The sequence below is a fragment of the Capra hircus genome, chromosome 7 (genome assembly GCF_001704415.2).
Source record: "Capra hircus breed San Clemente chromosome 7, ASM170441v1, whole genome shotgun sequence".
NCBI classification, from domain to species: domain Eukaryota; kingdom Metazoa; phylum Chordata; class Mammalia; order Artiodactyla; family Bovidae; genus Capra; species Capra hircus.
The window spans coordinates 84,329,021-84,350,154 of record NC_030814.1 but is presented as its reverse complement, the minus strand read 5'-3'; the positions used below and the strand labels follow the sequence as shown (position 1 = coordinate 84,350,154).

The 21,134-nt window shown below is 40.7% G+C and overlaps 1 protein-coding gene across 2 annotated transcripts; it reads right to left on the bottom strand.

Moving 5' to 3' along the window:
- On the bottom strand, positions 3,974–14,813 carry CTXN3 (cortexin 3). 2 transcript variants are annotated; one of them, XM_005682683.3, is made up of 3 exons: positions 14,751–14,813; positions 13,223–13,854; positions 3,974–5,168 (listed from the first exon to the last, which is right to left on the bottom strand). In XM_005682683.3, exon 3 carries the CDS (start codon positions 5,076–5,078, stop codon positions 4,833–4,835), a length of 246 nt encoding a protein of 81 aa, XP_005682740.1. In that variant the 5' UTR covers positions 5,079–5,168; positions 13,223–13,854; positions 14,751–14,813; the 3' UTR covers positions 3,974–4,832. The 2 variants fall into 2 exon arrangements, with proteins under 2 accessions (XP_005682740.1, XP_013820806.1); XM_013965352.2 differs by having other exon boundaries at positions 13,639–13,854.

Here is a 21,134-nt window from a genome sequence, read left to right as displayed (position 1 = left end):
TCTAAAAAGTTGACCTTGGTATGAGCCCCAGACTGGCTGAGGTGTTGGGTGCTGACTCATCAGGCCAGAGCAAGCTGTAAGGGTAGGGAGGACTTGCTTCTAAAGAGGTAGACACCTCTCTGGAAATAATTCATTTATTCTTTTAAGTGACAGGAGAGACAAAGCTTAAGTGGTTGTCCTTCTTTTGCATCTCAAAATAAGCAAATAACTAAACTCTTTTGGCTTGGGCCAGTTTGATCCCACCCTGAATATGCACATGTAGAGAACTGAACACATTTTCTGGAGATCACAGCTCTCTACAACTTTGTAATGAATCAGTAATTGAGGCACCCCTCTTTGTATGCTTTATCTCGGAAGACATACATCTCAGATCTCACAAATCACATCTCAGGATTTATTCAGTGCTTTGGAGCTTAAAATATTTTTTTTGAAAATAATTATGTTTCCATATGGTTTATACATCAGTTCTGAAAGTTGACATCTTCTTGAAACTATGAGATTTCTTTCAATGATTTAGTCAGATAAAATTTGTCATCAAGTAAAATTTGTCATCACACTGAATTTATCAACATAATATAAAAATTTCAATGTTTCAATAAAACAATGGAACTTGAATGGGTACTTTTTTCCCCTGCAAACATCCACCTTAATTTCTGCCTCCTAAAACTGTTGCTTTATTTTGTTTCAGCTTTAACCCTTAAAAATAGTAAAAGAACAATCTTACTTGGAATGTTCATTAGTTTAACAGCAGGAGTCAAATTAATCTCCTTCAAACCCCATATTAGACTTACTTTACAGGGTTTAAGATGTTTTTAAAAAGAGGTCTTTTGGAAGAAGCCGTGTTGATCTAGAACTTGGAGTCTCTTGGGAGCACAGAGCTCAGACTGAGAATGAGTCTGCCACATTTTTCTGAATCAAAAGTCAGCTCTATTCTAGCATGACCTTGGGAAAGTAATTTTTGTCATCCTAGGATACAGATATACATGATAGAGGGCAGCTGCACTCATTATAAATATCTTGTAAGGTAGGCAAAATGCTGCACTATAACTCCTGTAGCCAGAAAGCCAGGAGAGAGAGGGCTTTTGTGACCTTTCAAGAATAGGCTGTTCACCCCAAGGAGTCCTGAGTAATTAAAAAAGAGGGTTAGCACTTCTCACTGGAGGGATCAGTTTACTCTGAACACCCCAAAGCGTTTTATCACTTGTTCTGGTCTCTGGCTCTGGACAAGGGAGGGTGGAGCATGGGAGACCCATATTCAGGGTGGGATCAAACTGGCCCAACCAGTGAGGGGGTGGTTGAAGAAAGAGCAGTAATCTGAGAAGGAAGAACAAAAATAGAGTGGGGGATAAAGTGAGGAGAGAAAGAAGAGCAGGCTCTGGGAGGCCCCGTGGCACTTACTGGCAATCCCGTGTTCCAAGGCCTCGTGGAGGGCAGATGGCTATTTACGTCTGTCCTGTTTTAGTAGCAGATCCTAGCGTGGCCCCAAGGGAGGGTGCAGACACTGGCCTTGACCACCGCTCCCCATGTCAGTTTCTTTCTCAAGAATCTGCAGTGACTCTCACCCTTCATTTTGCCTTTTCCGACTTTCGGATGTTCAGCTCCACCCTTATCCTTCCCATAAGAGTTCCAACTCTCCCTCCAACTATATTGTCCAGACAGGCTGCTCTCCTTCCTCTAAGCCCCACATCCTCACCCCCTTTCCTCTTCTACAACTTTCCCTCTTCTCTTCCAATGAACATATCTAAAACACACCTGTCATCTTAGGTCAAGACATAATTCATTTCAGAATAGCAACTTAGATTGCATAAAGTTTTATACCACGCACTTAAACACACTATACTCACCTGACTCACTGTTTCCCGGGACGGTTCCATGACTATCTTGGCCCTCAGCCATCTCTCCCATATTCTATCTCCTAGAGCATCTGTTTGCTGACCCACCTCTACAGAATTGCTCTGTAGGGAGGGAAGGCTGTAGGAATCTACATTTTCAACAAGCTCCCCCAGAGGAACTAAGGAGCTGGAATGAACTAAGGAGGCAGAATTTTAACTTTGACTGTTTATTTTATATCTTTCCATATTGTTTCTACATTTTTACCATGGTCATATACACCTTTTATAATAAAAACTAGTAGGGGTGCGTATATATTTGTTAAGCTCTCAGAGGATTCTGATGGTGTAGGAACCATAGGCTCCCACAGTTGTTTGAACAATGATGCAGACACATGCCTTCTTTCATTTCTCAGCTCTTCAGTGAGGTTGACAGTTACTCAAGAGCAAGAACTAGTTTTATGATTTTCCTCTTTCTAGTGCTAGAAATGCCAGGCTCAAAGCACTCAATAAGTACCTGAATGGATGCCCAATAAAACAGGAGAAAAATTAAATAAGGATACACATGACATGGTACATTTGAAGAAAAAAGAAACTTTACAATGAGTAGGTTAAAGAAAGATGCAATAGTATTTCAGAAAAAAAAAGATACTTAGGTGACTTAATAGACCCCAGGATGACCACAGATAGCATCGGTGTTGTGTTTTTGGAACTAGAAATGTAGGATCTCTGAAGGCATCAGTTAACTTGTAGCATGAAGAAACCAAGAGGTGGTTATCTTTTTAATCTGGCTCATTCTTTTAAGTGATCACAGTTATGAATTCTATAGCTAAAGAAACCTGAGTAGTTGGGAAGAGTTAAGAATCAAAATTTACATGCTTTGCTAGTGGAAATACAAACTAATACAGCTGCCTTAGGAAACAGTCTCACAGTTCTTCCAAAAGTCAAACATAGCATTAGCATATGGGCTAGCAAATCCACTCACAGGAATTTACTCAAGGGAACTGAAAACACATATCCACGCAAAATCTTGTACCAGTGTGTTCATGGCAGCGTTCCTTTTAGACTGGCCAATGAATAGCCATGATAAATGAATAATGGCTCAGGTGGTAAAGAATCTGCCTTCAATGTGGGAGGCCCGGGTTCCATCCATGGGTCGAGAAGATCCCCTGGAGAAGGGAATGGCAACGCACTCCAGTATTCTTGCCTGGAGAATTCAATGGATAGAGGGGCCTGGTGGGCCACAGTCCATGGGGTTGCAAAGAGTCGGACATGACGGAGAGACTAATACAACACAGTCTAGCCAAACAACAGGATATTATTTGGCCATACAAAGATATAGAATACAGATCATGCTACAACACAGGTGAATCTGTCTTAAAAACATGCTATGTGAAAGGAGCCAGACGCAAAAGGCCATGTGCTCCTAGGCTCCATTAGTATGAAATGTCCAGAACTGGCAAATCCATAGAGACAGAAGCTGGATTAGATATTACTGGATCTGAGAAGAAAGAGCGATGGGACACGACTGGTACTGGGTATAGAATTCTGGAATTAGATAGTGACGATGGTCACATAATTCTGTGAATATATTAAAGACCAGTGAATTGTTTACTTTAGAAGGCTAAATTTTGTGGTATGTAAATTACATTTTAATAGAGCTATTATTTTTTAAATGAAAATAAATCAAGAGGGAATACGGGGGACAAGGGAAAGCTGAGCAGAAGAATCTCCAAAATGTTACAAAAGAAAGAATAAGACAAGGGAGAAGTTTTACTAAAGGCTGCCTTTTTAGGCATAGTTCCTTTTATAAACTTTTTTTTTTTAAGGCTAATTGAGGAGAAAATTAGAAGACATAGACTTTAAATGCAGCCTTAAGGAGTTTAGTTTAGATGAAAGATTTTCCTATCCGTACGGAGCTGAAATAAGGGGTTTTCCTAGCTCTCTTTTTGGGAGACTTAAACAGTGCTTAGAACAGGTCCCATGTGTCAATCTGTGGAAGCCCTTCCTGAAATGGGAGAGGGATGAATTAGTTGACCTTTTATGGTCTTTGGTCTTTTTCTCTTTCTCAGAACAATTAGTCCTCAGCAGTTGATATAACACACTGCCTCCAGAGCGCTGAAATAAGAGAGAGGAGACACTTCTGTTTCTTGAAAAGTTTTATTTGGTTTCTATATCAGTCATAAGCATACATTCTTCTTAAGACTATAAATGTCTTCTCCTCCAAACAGTTAGCTTTTTATTGAAAAAAAAAAAAAGCGCAACTTGAAATAGCCACCTATTATTTCGATCAATTGTGCAAAGAAAGTAAATTCAGATTATGTATCACTACCTCTACTCATGTTATTAATATGAATACATAGAATGCACTTGGCCTAGTAAATAGTTTGCAAACCTCCACAAGCCTTTGAATTCATTTTATTTGAAAAGTAAAATAATATCATCCTCACTCATATTTCCCAGGGATCAATCACTTCTTCTAAGCATTCCCAATTGCCTCCCATTGTTCTTAGCTTTAGGAGACAACAAGTACCTGCTGTGGGTCCATCCACTCAGCAGCATCCTCCTCATTCTCTGCCCAGGACCCAGATTCCCATGAAAATAAAACAAGCTGGGGGACAAAATTAGAGCAAGGAAGTCTGTTCTGGCTCTGCCTTCAGATTCAAACCAGGTCTGTCTTCCTGGTGACCTAGTCCAGCCCCCCAGGTCCAGTAGGGCCTCATTTCAGGCAAAGTCACTATTGGTACTCTTGACTTCATCATCACACACATTCAAGAATATTCATTCATTGAGTAAATGTCGAAACTGAAACTTTCCTATTTTGCATTGGTAATAGAAACCTCCATTTCCAATGTCCTCAAATGTTTACTGAATAAATGGATTGTGGTTCTAGAACCAGATAGGGTGAAGACTTTGAGTTGCTGAGAACGGTGACTAAAGGAAACCTCTCACTGAGACACAAAGCACTTCTCTTCCTCAGTATGGACTCCTGCTTCTATCCTGCTAAGCAAGGGCATGGTCAAACTGCCCTTTCTCCAGGCCTTCAAGTCCGTCAGCCCAGGTCGAGGTTGGCATGCTCCGATATGGGTCCAAAAGAATCCGGAAGCACCTGACGATGAGGATGCCCAAGAAAATAAACAACAAAATCACAAAAACAAATGTGGTTTTCTGCTCCAGAGACATGCTAGAATCTGATGACACGTTCCCAAGGGGCAACAGAGGAGAAGGGACTGGCTGTCCTCCATCCATTGTCCAGGGATGCTGGAGCACAGGGTCTCCCGGCTTCTTTCTCTTCCATCATCAGCCTGCCGAGATCATGGTGGCTGCACCTTGGAGAGCCTTCAGAGAGAAAGGAAGGGAAGGAGAGGGAGTAAACATCAAAGGGCAACTTTATTTCTAGGCTCACCATCCTGTTTTTCAGAGAGAAGAAGCATTCGCAAAGCTTTTTCAACAGGGATGCTTAATTACATATAACTATGGGGAAGAATATGTTACTCTTGCATGAAATTACCAGACTGTTCTCAGGGTAGCCACCTGGGGCCAGGAGGGATGGGCAGGGAGGGCAACCAGAGTAGAGAAGATGAGAAATGTACAAGGTAATGTTGACCTCAGATGTGTTGCCCACTTGACATCCAAACCAAGCCTCCCTGCCAAGTCTCTTCCAGATTCCCTCCAATAATAATACTCTCGCATCATTCTTATAATGAGACCATTGACTGGATACCAGCTGTGTGCCAGGACTGTAGCTAAACACAACAGAAGATAGCCAGTCTATCACAGGCTCCATGAAAGCAGGGATCTCTGTAGCACGAGGAAACTGAGGCTGGGAAAGTGTTAGTCACTTTGCTGCTAAGACGCTTCAGTCGCGTCCGACTCTGTGCGACCCCATAGACAGCAGCCCACCAGGCTCCCCCGTCCCTGGGATTCTCCAGGCAAAAACACTGGAGTGGGTTGCCATTTCCTTCTCCAATGCATGAAAGTGAAAAGTGAAAGTGAAGGTGCTCAGTTGTGTCCAACTCTCAGCGACCCCATGGACTGCAGCCCACCAGGCTCCTCTGTCCATGGGATTCTCCAGGCCAGAATATTGGAGTGGGTTTCCATTCCCTTTTGCAGGGGATCTTCCCGACCCAGGGATCAAACCTGGGTGTCCTGCATTGCAGGCTGATTCTTCATTGTCTGAGCCAGGCTGGAAAAGGTGCTTAACATAGAAACTCTCTCAAGGAGCACTGGGTTTGGGTCCTGAGTCTCTAGCCTCCGTGGTACTGTGTGTGGGACCTTGAAGAGGTCACTAAGTTGGAAAGATGAGAAGTAGAAATGGCTGCATGCTATCTCACGGTGCTATCATGAAGATGAATGTCAGGGAAAACCTTTGAAAAGCATACAAAGATGAAAAGCAAAGGAAACAAAGTGTTGCTTCACTGAAGACAGGACTAAGGAAGCTACCATGCTTCTCCTCTGCTCTCTCTCACCTCATCTAGGCCAAGGGAGAAGGGAGGGGTCTCAGACTCCCAACCATCCAACTCATGCTGCTTTTTCTCTTTTCATCAAAATACAAAAACATGGTTCAATGCTTGATCCTGGAAAGGACCTAGAGAACCGAGCTAGGGAAAAGAAATTGATTGCATTTTTAAAAAGCCTTACAGCAGCTTCCTACTGTTTATTTAAGACCATTTGGTGAGAGGAAGAGAAAGAAAGAAATGTTATCACTATTTCCATTTTGCTAGTAGAAAAACTAACGTGTATGGATATTACTGTTTGTCTTTAAAGGCATATTGAAGTAGCCATTGAGGCCAGTGAAAGCTTCATATATTGAACTAAACCCATTTAAATCAAATTTGATAAAGAAAAGTACTTACATCAGACATTACTATATAGGTAAGTCATAGGACATATTTATGAATCTATCTGTAAAAAAATTACATAGTCATCTATGGAAATTACCATGAATTCAAAAGAAATTATGCTCAATGAAAATAAGCAACCAAATAAAAATAGAATTATGGCCTAAAGGATTGACATAGTATTTCTTCAGTTAACTTATAATCATTGTCTTGAGGTATAGAATTAGTGAGCATAACAACAGTTTGTGTATATGTTGACACTTCAAAGTTTATAAAATTACAGTTTAAAAATAGTTTATAAGGGAACTACAACTGGTATCTGGGAGGAAGGAGTGACCAGTTTAGGGGAAATATTTTGCAGCTCCTTGACTTTGAATATTTTAAAGGTTGGAATAGTTGCAGTAGATTGATTTATGATTCATTTTTATTTTAAAATACGATTGGAAGAAAATTTGACTGTTTTTAAAAAACATCTCCTTAGGCGTATAGAGGATATTCATGGATTGGGCTTGGTTTGCTTGTTTTTAAGTACCCTGCCAGTCTTGGGTGCTAATCTTAATAGGAACTGAAGAGGGGACAGGAAAGGTAGCCAAGCTCTCCCTGGTGCTTCTAAGGACATCCATACCCAACCAAATACCCAAACTGGACTTAATCATACCAAGCAAAAAATTCCCCAAAACCTGGGTCAAAAGAGAGCCTCGTGGTGATAGAGGAACAGATGTCTAAGCTGTGCTGTGCTCAGCTGTGTCTGACTCTTGCGACCCCGCGGACCGTAGCTTGCCAGGCTCCTCTGTTCATGGGACTTTTCAGGCAAGAATACTAGAGTGGGTTGCCATTTCCTCCTTCAGAGTAACTTCCCAATCCAGGGACTGAACCCTCATCTCTTGTATCTCCTGCATTGGCAGGAGAGTTCTTCACCACTGAGACCCACTATGTTGCCTCTTGTCTTTCCATGTCCTTCTGATCCCTGGCCTTCCCATGGCTTACTAAAATCCATTTTACTATGTCCATTTTCCCTCTGGCCCAAGTGAAGCCAGAGCCACTTTCTTCATCTGTTCCTTAACACAGCCAAGACAGGTCTGCATTTTTAGGAATTTTTTTTAATGAAAACATTACATAATCTGAAAGGGAAATAGAAGAAAAAAGAGGACCATTAACTGTGTAAATTTACAACACTAAGTTTGCTAGATCTGTGAAGTTCAATGACGACAGTGGAGAAGTAGATATAGAACCTTTTGAAACTGTGTTAATGACACCTTTAGCCATGAGCTGTCTGACTAATATAGCAATACTTTTCCAGTCCCTCCCTTCCCACCCCTGGTCTTCACTTTACTATCATGATGAGCACCATCATGACACCCTGGACCAGTCTTCTCCAGCCTTGTCCTTTGTACAAGGCAAAGTATCAAGTCCTTTTGTCTTAGCTAAGCATCCTATAATTCCTAGGCTTATTCCATAACTCAGGTTTTAGAACTGGTACACCATTCATTTGGGGGATGCAGTGATGGGCAAACTTTACAAGAAGCCCCAGTAAACAACCTAGTCATCTCAATTCAGATTATCAGCAACATCTCTCTATACATGAGTCTGGGGCCTCACTTCTTCACAGGGAAGCCAACTATTAGAATGTCTTAACACTCAGTTTTAATTTGCAATTTTACCATGCTATGCTGATTAAAAGGCAGATCTAAGGATATAGTTAACCCTCTTCGCAACCTGATCTTTGCAACCTCTTTGCAACCCTCTTTGCAACCTGATATTTTAGCGGGTTTTGAGAAGCCCGCTAAAATATAAATATATATATTCTTGTTCTCTGAGCCTTTCACCACCAACCCCTTTTAGATAAACCAAACTGAGGAGACAAGAGAGATGAAAGCATTTTGAGAACTCTACAGATCTTTACAGATTGTAAGCCTCTCCCCTCCCAGCATGCTATGATGCCCAAGTTCCTATTAAAATCACTTCATTTGGTCAAATCATCACAGATCTCTATTAAAGTGCAGTATTTTACCAGGGGAAATGAAACATTAACACATTAGCAGGAATTTGTCTTCGAATACTGTTCCTGTTTGGAGGAGGGGGAAAAGAGGTAGATAGGAAATTGAAGGAAGATCCTGCTGGGAGCAAGGGGCTGCTAGAGGGACTTGCAGTAACCAGACGTGGGGGCTATGAGTTGATGGTCCAGAGGGAGAGTCCTGGGGAAGGATGAGGGAAAGTGGGTAGAGAAGAGAAGAGGAGATGGTTATGAAGGGAGATGGAGATCCAGAGATTCAGAAAGAAATGCCAATTGTTTCCCAGTTTTGCCTGGAACTGCTTGAAATCCCTAGAAGAGCCTGCTTGATTTTAAAACTGCAATCAACTAATCAATAATTTACAAATTTGGAAAGCTCAACAGCATGTTTAAGCTAAAGGAAGCATCAGTGTAAGATGCAGAAATAGAAATAAATACAATCACTTGGCCACCACAGTACAAGAATATTCAAAGGCATCCAAATTTTGTAAGTGCCTGAGAGTAAAGTGTCCCGTTTGGGGTAGAAATGATTCTTAGGGAGTGGTCACAATTGCTTTTACCTAAACAATGAAATGTTCCTTTCAGATGAATAATGGAATGTGGGCAAGTAAATTATTTTGGAAGATTTTGATGCAACCATTATCAGCATTAATAACAACAAAAGGCAGTTATTTTAAGAAGGACCAGAGTCACTCACAGCAGTATTTTAATCCTGACTGGCTTTCCCTATCATGCAGCACACCTGTCTCCCCTTTGCTTGGTCCATTTGTATGTGGAAATAAAGTCTAATTTTAACATGGACCAAGGAAAGCTTAATTGAAAGCTGCCATTTTCAAAAGTCATGTAATACATCCCTTTTCTCAAACTAAGCTCCTTGGACTCTAAGTTCACAAAGTGCAAACACCCTGAATTAGTCACAAAGCCCCGTGTGAGGAGCCCATCTCACCCATAGCCATTCTCACTGTCAGCCACTCACTTTAGTCCGTTTGCAGAGAAACCCTCTCTTTCTTACCCCATTCTTCCTCTATACTGCGTCATGATTCATCTTTCTAAGCTCAGATTTACCATTCCTCCCCTCAGAAAACCCTTGTACTCCAATATCCCAGACCCCTCACCAACCGCTTAACCCTCTTGTGGACCTAATACACCTGTTTTCTGGACCACAAATTAGATGGCAATCTGTCAGTGGAATTTTTCTGAGGTATTACTATATTTTCAAAGTAAGTTCAGAAAGGAACAAAGATCAAATCACATTTGGTTTTGAGCAAAATGACCAGTGGACAAGAATAAACTTACATGTAATTGATCTGCAGTCACCTAGGGAGAGAGTCCCAACTCTGGCCGTTCGGCAGCTCCACCTCACACCTGGTATCCTTTGAACACCTCCAGGTTTCCCACCTCTGAGCTTTGAGTTATGATGCTGTCCGCCAGATGCTCTCCTCCTCGCCCTCTTCCCACCTGCGGCTTTCTCTCCCTCCCCCCGGTCCACGCCAAAGTCCTCCTCCCCAGCAGGTCCTCGGTCCTCCCTTCACCCAAGGCACCGACGCTTCCTGCGCTCTGTCCCTGGGAACAGTTCACCTGCGTTCTGCAGCGGCACCTATTACAGGATGTATCTCCTGAGGATGTGCTCCTCATCGTCCCCTTTTTAAACAACAGGCTCCTTGAGGAATTCCTTGCTGCTTTGGGATCATTGCCTCTCTAAATAGAGGTTGAAACAAACCTCTGGCCCCTTAGAGTTCAGGGAACTGAATTCAAACTTGGAGGTGCTGGGTGGTACAGAGAAGGGGTGAAAAAAAGAACATGTCATCCATCCTAACTGGGATGTTAGACCATTGTGATTGAAATAGATCTTGTTTCAAAGAATCACAAATAATCTGAGTCACAGTGACATTTTAATAGTCACAGAGCTCATGATTTAAGAAGCAGTTGTTTGGTTTTTTTACATTTTCTTTGGCCTCGCTGCTGATGGGTAGGGTCTGAAATATAGAAATCAGCTGGAATTAAGCACTCTCCCTTCTGTTTAAGGGGTCAATCCTTTCTTACCTAGATTGCTTTTGGATGGAGAAGGGTAGCCATTTAAAATATCCTGAATTGTATTGTCTTACATGGGAACTATCAATGTCAACACATATCCTTCTCAAGCTTGGAACTTTTGGGCTATTCATCTCATTATAAAATTTCACAGTAAGAAAAAATATTTTGTCTGGAGAGAACTATCTTAAAGTAATGATATATTTCTGACTTTTCAAGGGACAGCCACAGAATTCATTCATTGCATTTGGCCCCTTGTCCTGGGAAAGCACACACAGGCATTTGATTTCACCGTCTCACTTTTGTGGTTGTCCCTCTTGCGATGGGTTGCAATAACAGCCGCAGTAGATGCAGTGTGTGTATAGTCCTGCCTGGCACATTGTGAGCTGTTCAAAAACTAGGTGATGAGGAAGGACTGTTTTCTCTTTATCTCGTTGCTGTGCAAAATGAGATTTATTGCTCATTTCCCACGCAGGAATGGAGATTGTTAAATAAACCACTCCAAATCAAAAAACTCAAGAGTAGCCCCCTTCAGAGGGGAATGAGTAGAAGGTCATCATCCTTCAACTGCTAATGCCCTGCAGGGTGCTGTGAAACAATGCAGTCTGTATTTTGAGTACTCCGAAACCATATAATTGCTGTACCTAGTTTTTAAAACTTGTAGGCCACAAACCTAGTTATGTGACTTGATGTGTTTTCAAAAGCCGATGTAAAAACAGTTCAACCATCGAGCAAGAACACTCACAGGCTTGTCCAGTTTACACTCACATGTGATGGACAGGACACCTTGTCCCACAAAGACGTCCTGTGTACCTTGCTTATATTTATCTAGCAGCCTAGTGAGACCAATCTGTAGACTATGAAATAGGGAGGGAGTTGGCTAGGTAGGCAGGACTGAATTTGCAACAACTGACAGGAACAAACTTCCTCAAAGTGCTGCATTATCCTGTAATAGTGCTGAAGCTTGGCTGTTGAAATGTGAACATGTCTTGTAAAAATGGAAGAAATAATATATCCTGAAAGTGAGGCAGACTAGAATCACTCTCTACTTTTTTGAGCTTAAGGAAGCCTCAACTGCATTGCTGTCTGTATTGCTGGAGTGTCTGGAGGTATATCGTCCATCCCAGCCACCCACCCCCGATGTGTAAACATCCCAGTCAACCCTGTTACACATTTCCCTCCACAACTGTGAGCCCACCACCAAAGCTACCTCATTTCTCATAGAAATTTTGTGTACGAATCCAGCGAAGAACAGCTTGCATTCCAGGATATACATGCAAAGATGCAAAATGTTTCCTATAAATTCAAAGAATACATGGCCCTTTTGGTGGCCAGCCAAGATCTCGAGGTAGAGATTTCCTGACTCTAAGTGCTTCAGGCATTTTAACCGCCCTCTCCCCATTTTTCTGGCTCACATAAATGCATGGCAACTTCCATGTTCCTCTTTTTCAACACCGCTCCTATTCTGATACAATAGCCCTGATGATTCCAAATTCACAGGATGGTTAGGAGTAAATATTAATTCATACACTCGAAAATTAGACGCATGGCTAGTAGAAAGCCCATAGACAACAATTGTAAAGACAAGCGAATGTGGTCAGCTACAAATTTCAACAGGCAGTTTCAGAACTGTTGCTAGACCTCACTGCTGCACAGGAGGTCGGCTTCCTCTGCTCATCTCTGCAAAGTCAGCCTGCAGACACATCTGCTGCTTGGTTTGGGGAGTGAACCCTGTTGTAGCCAGTTTACCATGCTGGTCAGCAGGGGACCTTTATCTTCAGCCTGAGCCCTGACCTCAGCTTTGCTTCCTCCCTATTTTCATCTTCCTTCTAACATCTGCTTTACCAGTTTTAAAGGGACTGCAGGGCAAGACTGCAGCTTTGCTGAGAACATCAGAAAAATAGCCTGTGAGTGCCCAGTCAGTAAACGGGGGTGTCAAAAGGCACCACGAGCAAACTGGAACTTTAAAGTCCAAACAATAACCTTACTGTTCAACTCAGTTTTCCTTCTCTTTCCTTGTGTGTTTCCTAGTGAAAGAGAGTGCTTGCTGATACCTCAAAAGGCTAGAGCTGCACATTGCCCAGGGACAACAGGGACAGTCAGCACTATCATTATGAGTTGTTTGGGTCATGATCCAAATTAGAATATCCTTGTTACATTTTGGAAGGTTGGATGTTTTAGGCGAATAGAAAATAATGTAATGGGCAAAGAGCTTTCAAGAATAATTTACTGCAGCTTAGCAAAGAAAAAAGCCTGTTTTACTATTCTCTTATCCAGTATCTGTAGCATTATAAACTTAAGCATGCTTTAAAAATACAGGCATCATTACATTTCACCCCCATGCATTAACTTTACCTAGCAACTATTTAATTAGACTTTATCTGACAGCTCGATCTAAATTCAGAACTTGGATCCAAAAGGCATCCATGCGATCATGGCTCATGCATATATTTAAAGTTAGAGGAAAGCATTTAATTAGCCCACCATAGACACAGATTTTGGTCAAATACCTGGAGCTGGCTGAACAAACACTTGATCCATTTCCTGGTGGAACAGTTACAGGTAGTTACAAGCCTCCTTAGTTTCCATTCTTCCCGACCAGGCTGTGAGAAAGCAGTAGGCAGTGGTAGCTGCAAGCAGCTGATGGCACACCCCAGAGCTAAAGCTGTTGTTTCAGGCTTAGAAACTTCCCATTAAAACCCCGAGTTAAAGGAGCATCGTCTTTCTGTGTGAGGCATCATTAGCGGCCAATACAGCTGCTTCTCTGAGGCAAGCCATGATTTCGGTTCTGCCTCAGCAACTCTTCAGAGAATTCTGCTTCAGTGAGTAGAGGCAGTATCCTAGCAGTGTGTCTGAAATCATCTTCAAGAAAGCATTAACATTCAAAAGGAGTACGGGGGGAAAACATCACAGGGCATTCCCATACCTTTTCAAAAATCAAAGCCATGAGTCTACCAGTGTCCTGCTCTTCTCTATTGATTGTTGACACTATTCCTCTTTGGGGATGTCAATTAGCACCTTGCAGCAACCAGCCTCCATATCGATCATGGTTTATGACCTTCAGGCCAACTTAATTAATGGAAAGACTTCTAGGGAAGGGCATCAACTTAGCATTTAGGAGATGAAGGAAAGACTCCTTTTCCTAAAAAAAAAAACAAAGTTGACCTTTTAGAAAAGCAACGATTATGGGAGGCATTGAGGAAAGAACAAGTACAAAAGAAGAAACTCCTTGTTTCACCACCTGTTTGTAAATTTACTAGGTGGTGGGTTGCCAGGTCCACTCTCCTCTGGGCAGCCTGCATGATTGTGACCTTGGCAGGTACCCCACCCCACACAGGCCATCTGAGCCCACTTGGTGAATAAAGATAGACCTTCACTGAGAAAAAGTTGTACTAATTCTAAAGATTCTGGTTACATGGCATAACACATATACTGTTTTCCTTGGACAAAGTACCTGAATAAATTGGAAAAATATTATAGGATAAAATTCATCTTTAAAAAAAAAGTGCTTCTCTTGAAAGCATTCAGCCTAATCCTTAAGATGGAACATCCTTGATTTTTCGTGACTCACCACTTTCTTTGTTGAAATGGAAGAACAATTAGCAACAACACCCACCCACCAGATAATGGGGTGCAAGGTATTTAAAGCTGACTCTCGCTGTGCCTGTCAGCTCTGCTGTCCCTTCGGCTCCCCTGAGAAGCTGGCCATGACCCAGTAGCTCTAGGGGACTAGAATGGAGCTCATTCTCTAAGAGGAACCCCCCCACCTGCTAGCAAGAGGCAACAATCCTGGATAAGCCTCAGATCCAAGGAAATTCAAATGCTAAGGGTTGGAGCCTAACATCAGAATCAAATGCTTCACAAGAACATGAAGGTATTTTCCCCGGATGTTTTCCAGACTTTTTAACTGAATTTCCTTTCCAATTAGTATAACTTACTATATTTTTTCTCTCTCTCACACACATACACAAAGACACACAGACACACAAAACAATGGAACAAATAAAATCCAACAGAGCGCTGTCATTCAATACTAACTGGTATCCATGCTTTTCAGCTGACGGTGCTGGTGGACGGAGCACCCTGCTCGGTAATGCTAACAGAGTGTGGTTCAGGGAACAATCTGACCCCACCCTCACTTATATACTTATCATTCCATGGGGTGAAAAAGGACTCTAGTTAGAAACGAGCCAGGTTACCACCAGTTCCCTGCCCAGAGGCCCCTCAGATATTGTTGTCATCTGTAGACAGTAGAGGTAGCAGGGAACACGAGAGGGCTGTGGCTGTCCTCTAGCTACTGTGCAGCCTGAGCCCATCCCAGGGAGATGAGTGCCTGGCCTATTTTTAAAACTCTCCAGAGAAGTAGATTCCAAAGCCCCCTCTGACAACCTCTGTTTACACTAACTCCTCCATTGCTTACTTCGTCTCAGTGAGTCAGCGCATTTTTCTCTTCTATCCCGTCTGTGGTCATTAACCACCGCAAGCTTCTGTTAGAATGCTTTTCCACAAAGGAAGCTGAACTAGGTAAGCCAAAGAACATTTGATGAAGATATGCTGCTACAAAGATCTTCAGGCCAAGTTTGGATATTTCTTTTATAAGATGATTATTATTGGAATGATCAGTATCAGCCCTTCTCCCCTGCAGTTACATTATGACAGTCATCATGAGCTGAAACAGTGAAGAAGGACTTACAAAAAGTTTATCTCTTTGAACATTTCATAGGAGGTTCCAGTCCTTTTGTTTTTGATAATCTTTATAGTTGTTTGAATTCCTCCCCAAATTTCTGCTTTCTAGTCCAGCTTTAAACAGGAACATATAAGGCTACACAGAGATGTTTCATGTTTCAGACTAACATGAAATTTGGTGAAATAGGATGATTTCATAGGTTATATATACAATGCTTCTCTGATCCCAGGGTTATTCCTGAATGTCAATTCAGTCTTTTTACCACATGATACTCTGAGTTAGTATTGTTAGAAATCTATTTTAAGAACTTTTCCTACCTTCTAATTTCATCTCACTTTTAACGTTCTTTAGGTTACAGTTCTTTCCTAAATTTCTTATACTGCACTTTTCCATAAAGAAGTAGGCAATGAATATGAGGAGAAGTTCATGAGCTGCCAAGCTTTATGTCAACACAAGGCTGTACTATTATTAATTATCATTGTTTCTTTCTGACTCTACCTAATTCTCAAAATCAAATTGAATTGATTCTTGGTATAATTTTCAAAATAGAAACATGATTTTCTTTTTATTTTCATCACTAGATTAGTGGTTAAAAAAATCTTTTCTTCCTTCTTTTAGGTAAATTTTTCTTTGACGCTATTCAAGAACCATTAAGTTCATTCATTGCGCATCAGATATGTTCTGTGTTAAGTGTGCTCAGAATAAAAACTATAGGTACTACGCCCCTGCTTGAGTTTCTTCAGGTTGTGTACTGCACAAGGCTAGGAGGCTTCCTAGTAAGAACCCTAGGAGCTTACCTTCCGGCCATGGCTGCTAAGCTTCAGATAAGCCCACTTCCACTATTCCCCACTTCCTCCCCTTCCCTTCGCTACTCACCCAGCAGGCATCTGAATCATGTTCTTACAGGACCTGATTTCACAAGGTCATTTGTAGCTTTTAATTGCCTAAACCAAAAAAAATAAATAAATAAAAAACTCTTTAGCATTAATCTTTCTTGTTCTTTGTGACGACATTGGACATAGCTGACCACTCTTTTCAAGGAAGGAATGGGGAATAGAATACACAGAGTAAGATGGATGGGGTGGCAAGAATGGACATGACAGCTCTTAGAGCCCCTGTCCTTTGTTAACTTCTGCCTTCAGAGATTCTCTTTAGCCTTCCAAGGCTAAAGCCAAGTGTAACTTATGTGACTAGCAGCAAATGTGAAATTGAGGATGTGAAAACAGGCTGGAATATGCACTGATGACTCTACCACTTTCGATTCATTAAAAGAGAATTGGAAGTCAGTTTAAGTGTGTCTTTTTTAAATGTCCTCTTACTTTAAAAAAATCAATGCATCATGTAACGTAAAGTTAAAAAAAAATCAAAATGAGCTCTAATAGCCCTCTGATTTTCCAGGTCTAAGTACAAGCTTATTTATCCACTTGGCTATCTTCACAGGTCAGTGAACATTCAAAGCTCAAGGGAATAGTTGGAAAGATTTAATAATATTTATACCAAGCCTATAAATAAGGATCTATACTCAAGAATTATTAAAAAGCAAGCAGGTTAAAGTCCAACTGCAATTGGCAGCCTCCTGGTTTAATCTTTTCTTGAATGCATTTCTGTACCATCACATCTGTTGTGTGGTGAATGCTCAATTAGTAGTCGATGAAGCTGGAACACAGAGAAATATAAAAATGAAAATGAGAGACAAGCAATGTGCAACTCAGTGGAATTATATCTGAAAGAAAGAAAACACTAATAGAATTTCAGACTTGTCAGGATTACAGATTGCCCTAAAAATTATCGAGTTTATTTCTTCCTAAATCAAAAACAGTAAAACACATAGGAATGAAACGCATCATGCTCATAAAAAAGCTGATGTCCAACCCTAAAAGGGAACAACTTCACAAAACATCTCACATTAATTCTATTTAGAGATAATATTTGCAAAATGTTAGTTATTAATTCTAATTACAGCGTGAAAATATCAGAACATCACTATGGCTTATTCACTGCTCAAAGGAAATTCACACTGAGCAGTTAACATCCTGGTGGGTAAATTTATTCTTTTAAAATGACTCATACAATAATAACCATTTGCTTAATGACTTTGAAATACTTAATGCCTTTAAAATGTCATATAAAGTGCCAATTAGGGTTTTATACAAACCATCCCTCTAAATGTTTATGCTGTCATTTTGGCAGGGTTCTTTCTTTCTGTTCAACAGCTGCACTGTAGAAGAGAAGATACATGGGAAACTTGAGGATTAAGCAGCTTAGAACATTAAGATGATTTATAAAATGAAACAGAATGTATCAGAATTACTGACCTTTTAGCCTGACTTTAATACCTGACAAATCTCTGGAACTAAAAATCTTGCCACTGAAAAATCAATTTGAAAACACTCAGAGGAGAGAAAAATCATATGAAGCAGTTAAAAAATCCCTGTTAAAAATATAGTGAAAAACCAGTCTCGGTTCCCGATATTTAAAGTTGTAGAAATTACTGAAAGAAGGCTGAGGAAAATAGTAAGAAATAGCAGTTATGATGTGTGATCACTGAATATAAACTTCAGCTGATTCAACACTGCATTTTATGAGTAACATAATTAGTTGCTGATTGAAAAATGTTTAAGTTTACAATCATGTCAATGAGATCAGTCAGTTCTAGTCGTATAGCATATTATTTTAAAAGGCAGATATTAAGGGTATATATTTCTCTTTTGATTCTACACCCAAAGTTTGTAAGAGGCCTGCCATCTGTAATTTTTCCTTTAAATAATATATATGAAATGTTTATGTATGCTGCTGCTAAGTCATTTCAGTCATATCCAACTCTGTGCGACCCTATAGACAGCAGCCCACTGGGCTCCTCAGTCCCTGGGATTCTCCAGGCAAGAATACTGGAGTGGGTTGCCATTTTCTTCTCCCATGTTTATGTATAGCAAGTACTTAAATGTTATAAATCACCTGTGTTTCTGTTATTAATATTAAATTACATCCATTTAATTTATAAATAAAATAGCATTAGTATTACATTTTATCACAAGCTTATTAAACTTGCAGATTTAAGAGGTGGGCCCTGGCCCAGATTATTTAATTAAATCAGGCCAAGAATCTATATTTCAAATAAGAAACCAATATGATTAATGAGGTAGAGTGTCTGACGTCTACATTTAGAAAGTAATATAGTTAAATTTTTTCCCTCTCGGTGAATATTTGGCCATATTAGGCATTTTAACTCTATGAGGAAAGAACCTTAAGCTTAAAATGTAGGGTATCATGTACCTCTTTGAAAAAATGGATTGAACGCCTGAACCAATCATTAGAAAAATGCATACAGCCTGCTTTGAAAAACTCTAACTGGAATGCCCATTCAGAACACATGCATCTCCTCTTTTTTTTCTTCCCCCCTTCCTCCCCTTCTTACCTCTTGCTAAAGTGGGAGTAAACAGTGACAGGAATAGAAGCCCATGGCGATAAAGACAACGTAGTGGAACAAGAGGCAGAGAGAAACTATTTCTGAGAGAGGAGTGTGGATGGAGAAGCACTGATTAGTGATGCTGAGCTTTGGAAACACACACAGGAGGCTGCAGCTTTGTAAGGGGTGACTGTGTGCCAGGGAAGACCAGGGTCGAGAAGAAAACGGGCGACAAAGAAGAAGTGGAAGGCTTGTGGACAAATGAGCGACCGCACTGCCTTGCAAGATTGTAGAGGGAACTAACTGGTAGGCCAGAATCCTGATGTAACTATCAAGATGGGTGGTGGTGGGGCCCAAGTGAGGTCATCCCTTTGACGGAAGGAACAGCACAGACGTCACTGTTGACCAAACAGGGAAGAGTGGGTCACTTTGTTAATAAGAAAATATCAAGAGAACTAAAAGGAGGAACTGTTAAAATTTCATTCTCCCTGGGGTTAGCCATGAGAGATGAGTACTGCACAGAGTAGCTATAGTATAAGCCTTTCTTTCTAAGTAATTTGACTATTCGCAATTTCACTTTGCAAAGACGGTCAGTGTAGTATGAGCCAAATATTAAGAAGTAAATAAAAATCCTGCCGGAAACCCCTTGAGTCTCTTTACAGGATCATCCTGAGTACCATCAGTGAATGGCTGGATAATTCTTCGAGAACAGAGAATTATCACACTCCCAGAATCACCCCTCAAGGGCTGTGGTCCATTCTGCATGCAAGTAAACAGATCATTCTCTGTCTTCCTCAAACATCTTGTGTACACTTAAAATCTGGTTTCTTGTAATCACATGCAGTGCCCTAAAATCTAAACTATTGCCCTGGTTTTCCCATATCACTCTTACAACCACTATTTTTTATGTGTTATCTATTCACTTATGTTTCTAACTTCTGTTTAATTATTTATCCATTTATTTGTGTGTATACATTTATTTCCCATTAAACTTTAGAATGTTTGAAGAAAGCTATGAAATACAATAGGTTATATGTTATTAGTGGTAGCAGACAGATAAAAAATTTTATTAGGTATCTGATGAATTTTCCCACTGCTAGGAAAGGCTTGGTGTACTTGTTCTCAAGTTTTGAAGGATAAAATCATTTTAAAATGGTTGTTTGGCTGAAACACTAGATAACATATTTAATTTAAAAACAAAAACTAGGTATTTTATAAACTTTATTTTGTAGCAATTGTACATAAACAAAAGCAATAGCATATACTTAAGTTTATTCAGTGTATATTTCTACCACAAAAGTGAAAATACTGCTTAGTAATTTAATAGGGACTGAATGGGAAATAGATGGGGAAACAGTGAAAACAGTGTCAGATTTTATTTTTGGGGCTCCAAAATCACTGCAGATGGTGACTGCAGCCATGAAATTAAAAGACGCTTACTCCTTGGAAGAAAAGTTATGACCAACCTAGATAGCATATTCAAAAGCAGAGACATTATTTTGTTGACTAAGGTCCGTCTAGTCAAGGCTATGGTTTTTCCAGTGGTCATGTATGGATGTGAGAGTTGGATTGTGAAGAAAGCTGAGCACCGAAGAATTGATGCTTTTGAACTGCGGTGTTGGAGAAGACTCTTGAGAGTCCCTTGGAGTGCAAGGAGATCCAACCAGTCCATTCTGAAGGAGATCAGCCCTGGGATTTCTTTGGAGGAATGATGCTGAAGCTGAAACTCCAGTACTTTGGCCACCTCATGTGAAGAGCTGACTCATTGGAAAAGACTCTGATGCTGGGAGGAATTGGGGGCAGGAGGAGAAGGGGACGACAGGATGAGATGGCTGGATGGCATCACTGACTCGATGGACGTGAGTCTGAGTGAACTCCAGGAGATGGTGATGGACAGGGAGGCCTGGTGTGCTGCAATTCATGGGGTCGCAAAGTGTGGGAAATGACTGAGAGACCGAACTGAACTGAACTAAATACAATTCAGTAACAGTTTTCAGAGAGCTTGTGAAAAAGTCGGCTCTTCATTTGAAATGCTCAAGAACAACACTTTAAAGTGACCGAGACAGAGCAGATATCAGCCCGGCCTCACTTCCATTCGCTTTTGTCCTCATGAGAATGCCCTTCAGAGTTAGTTTCAGTAAGGGGCCTGGTTTTGTTCTCAACATTTTTCTTAATTCAAAAGTAGATGTGGGGTCAATTGAGAAAAATGAACATTTCGTGTTCCCAATAGCCCCATAATCAGTGTTGCGTATCACGAATATGGTTAGGGGTTTGGGTCAAATGCCAATACAATATTCAGTGGACTATGAATTACTAATGTGTAAGCCAA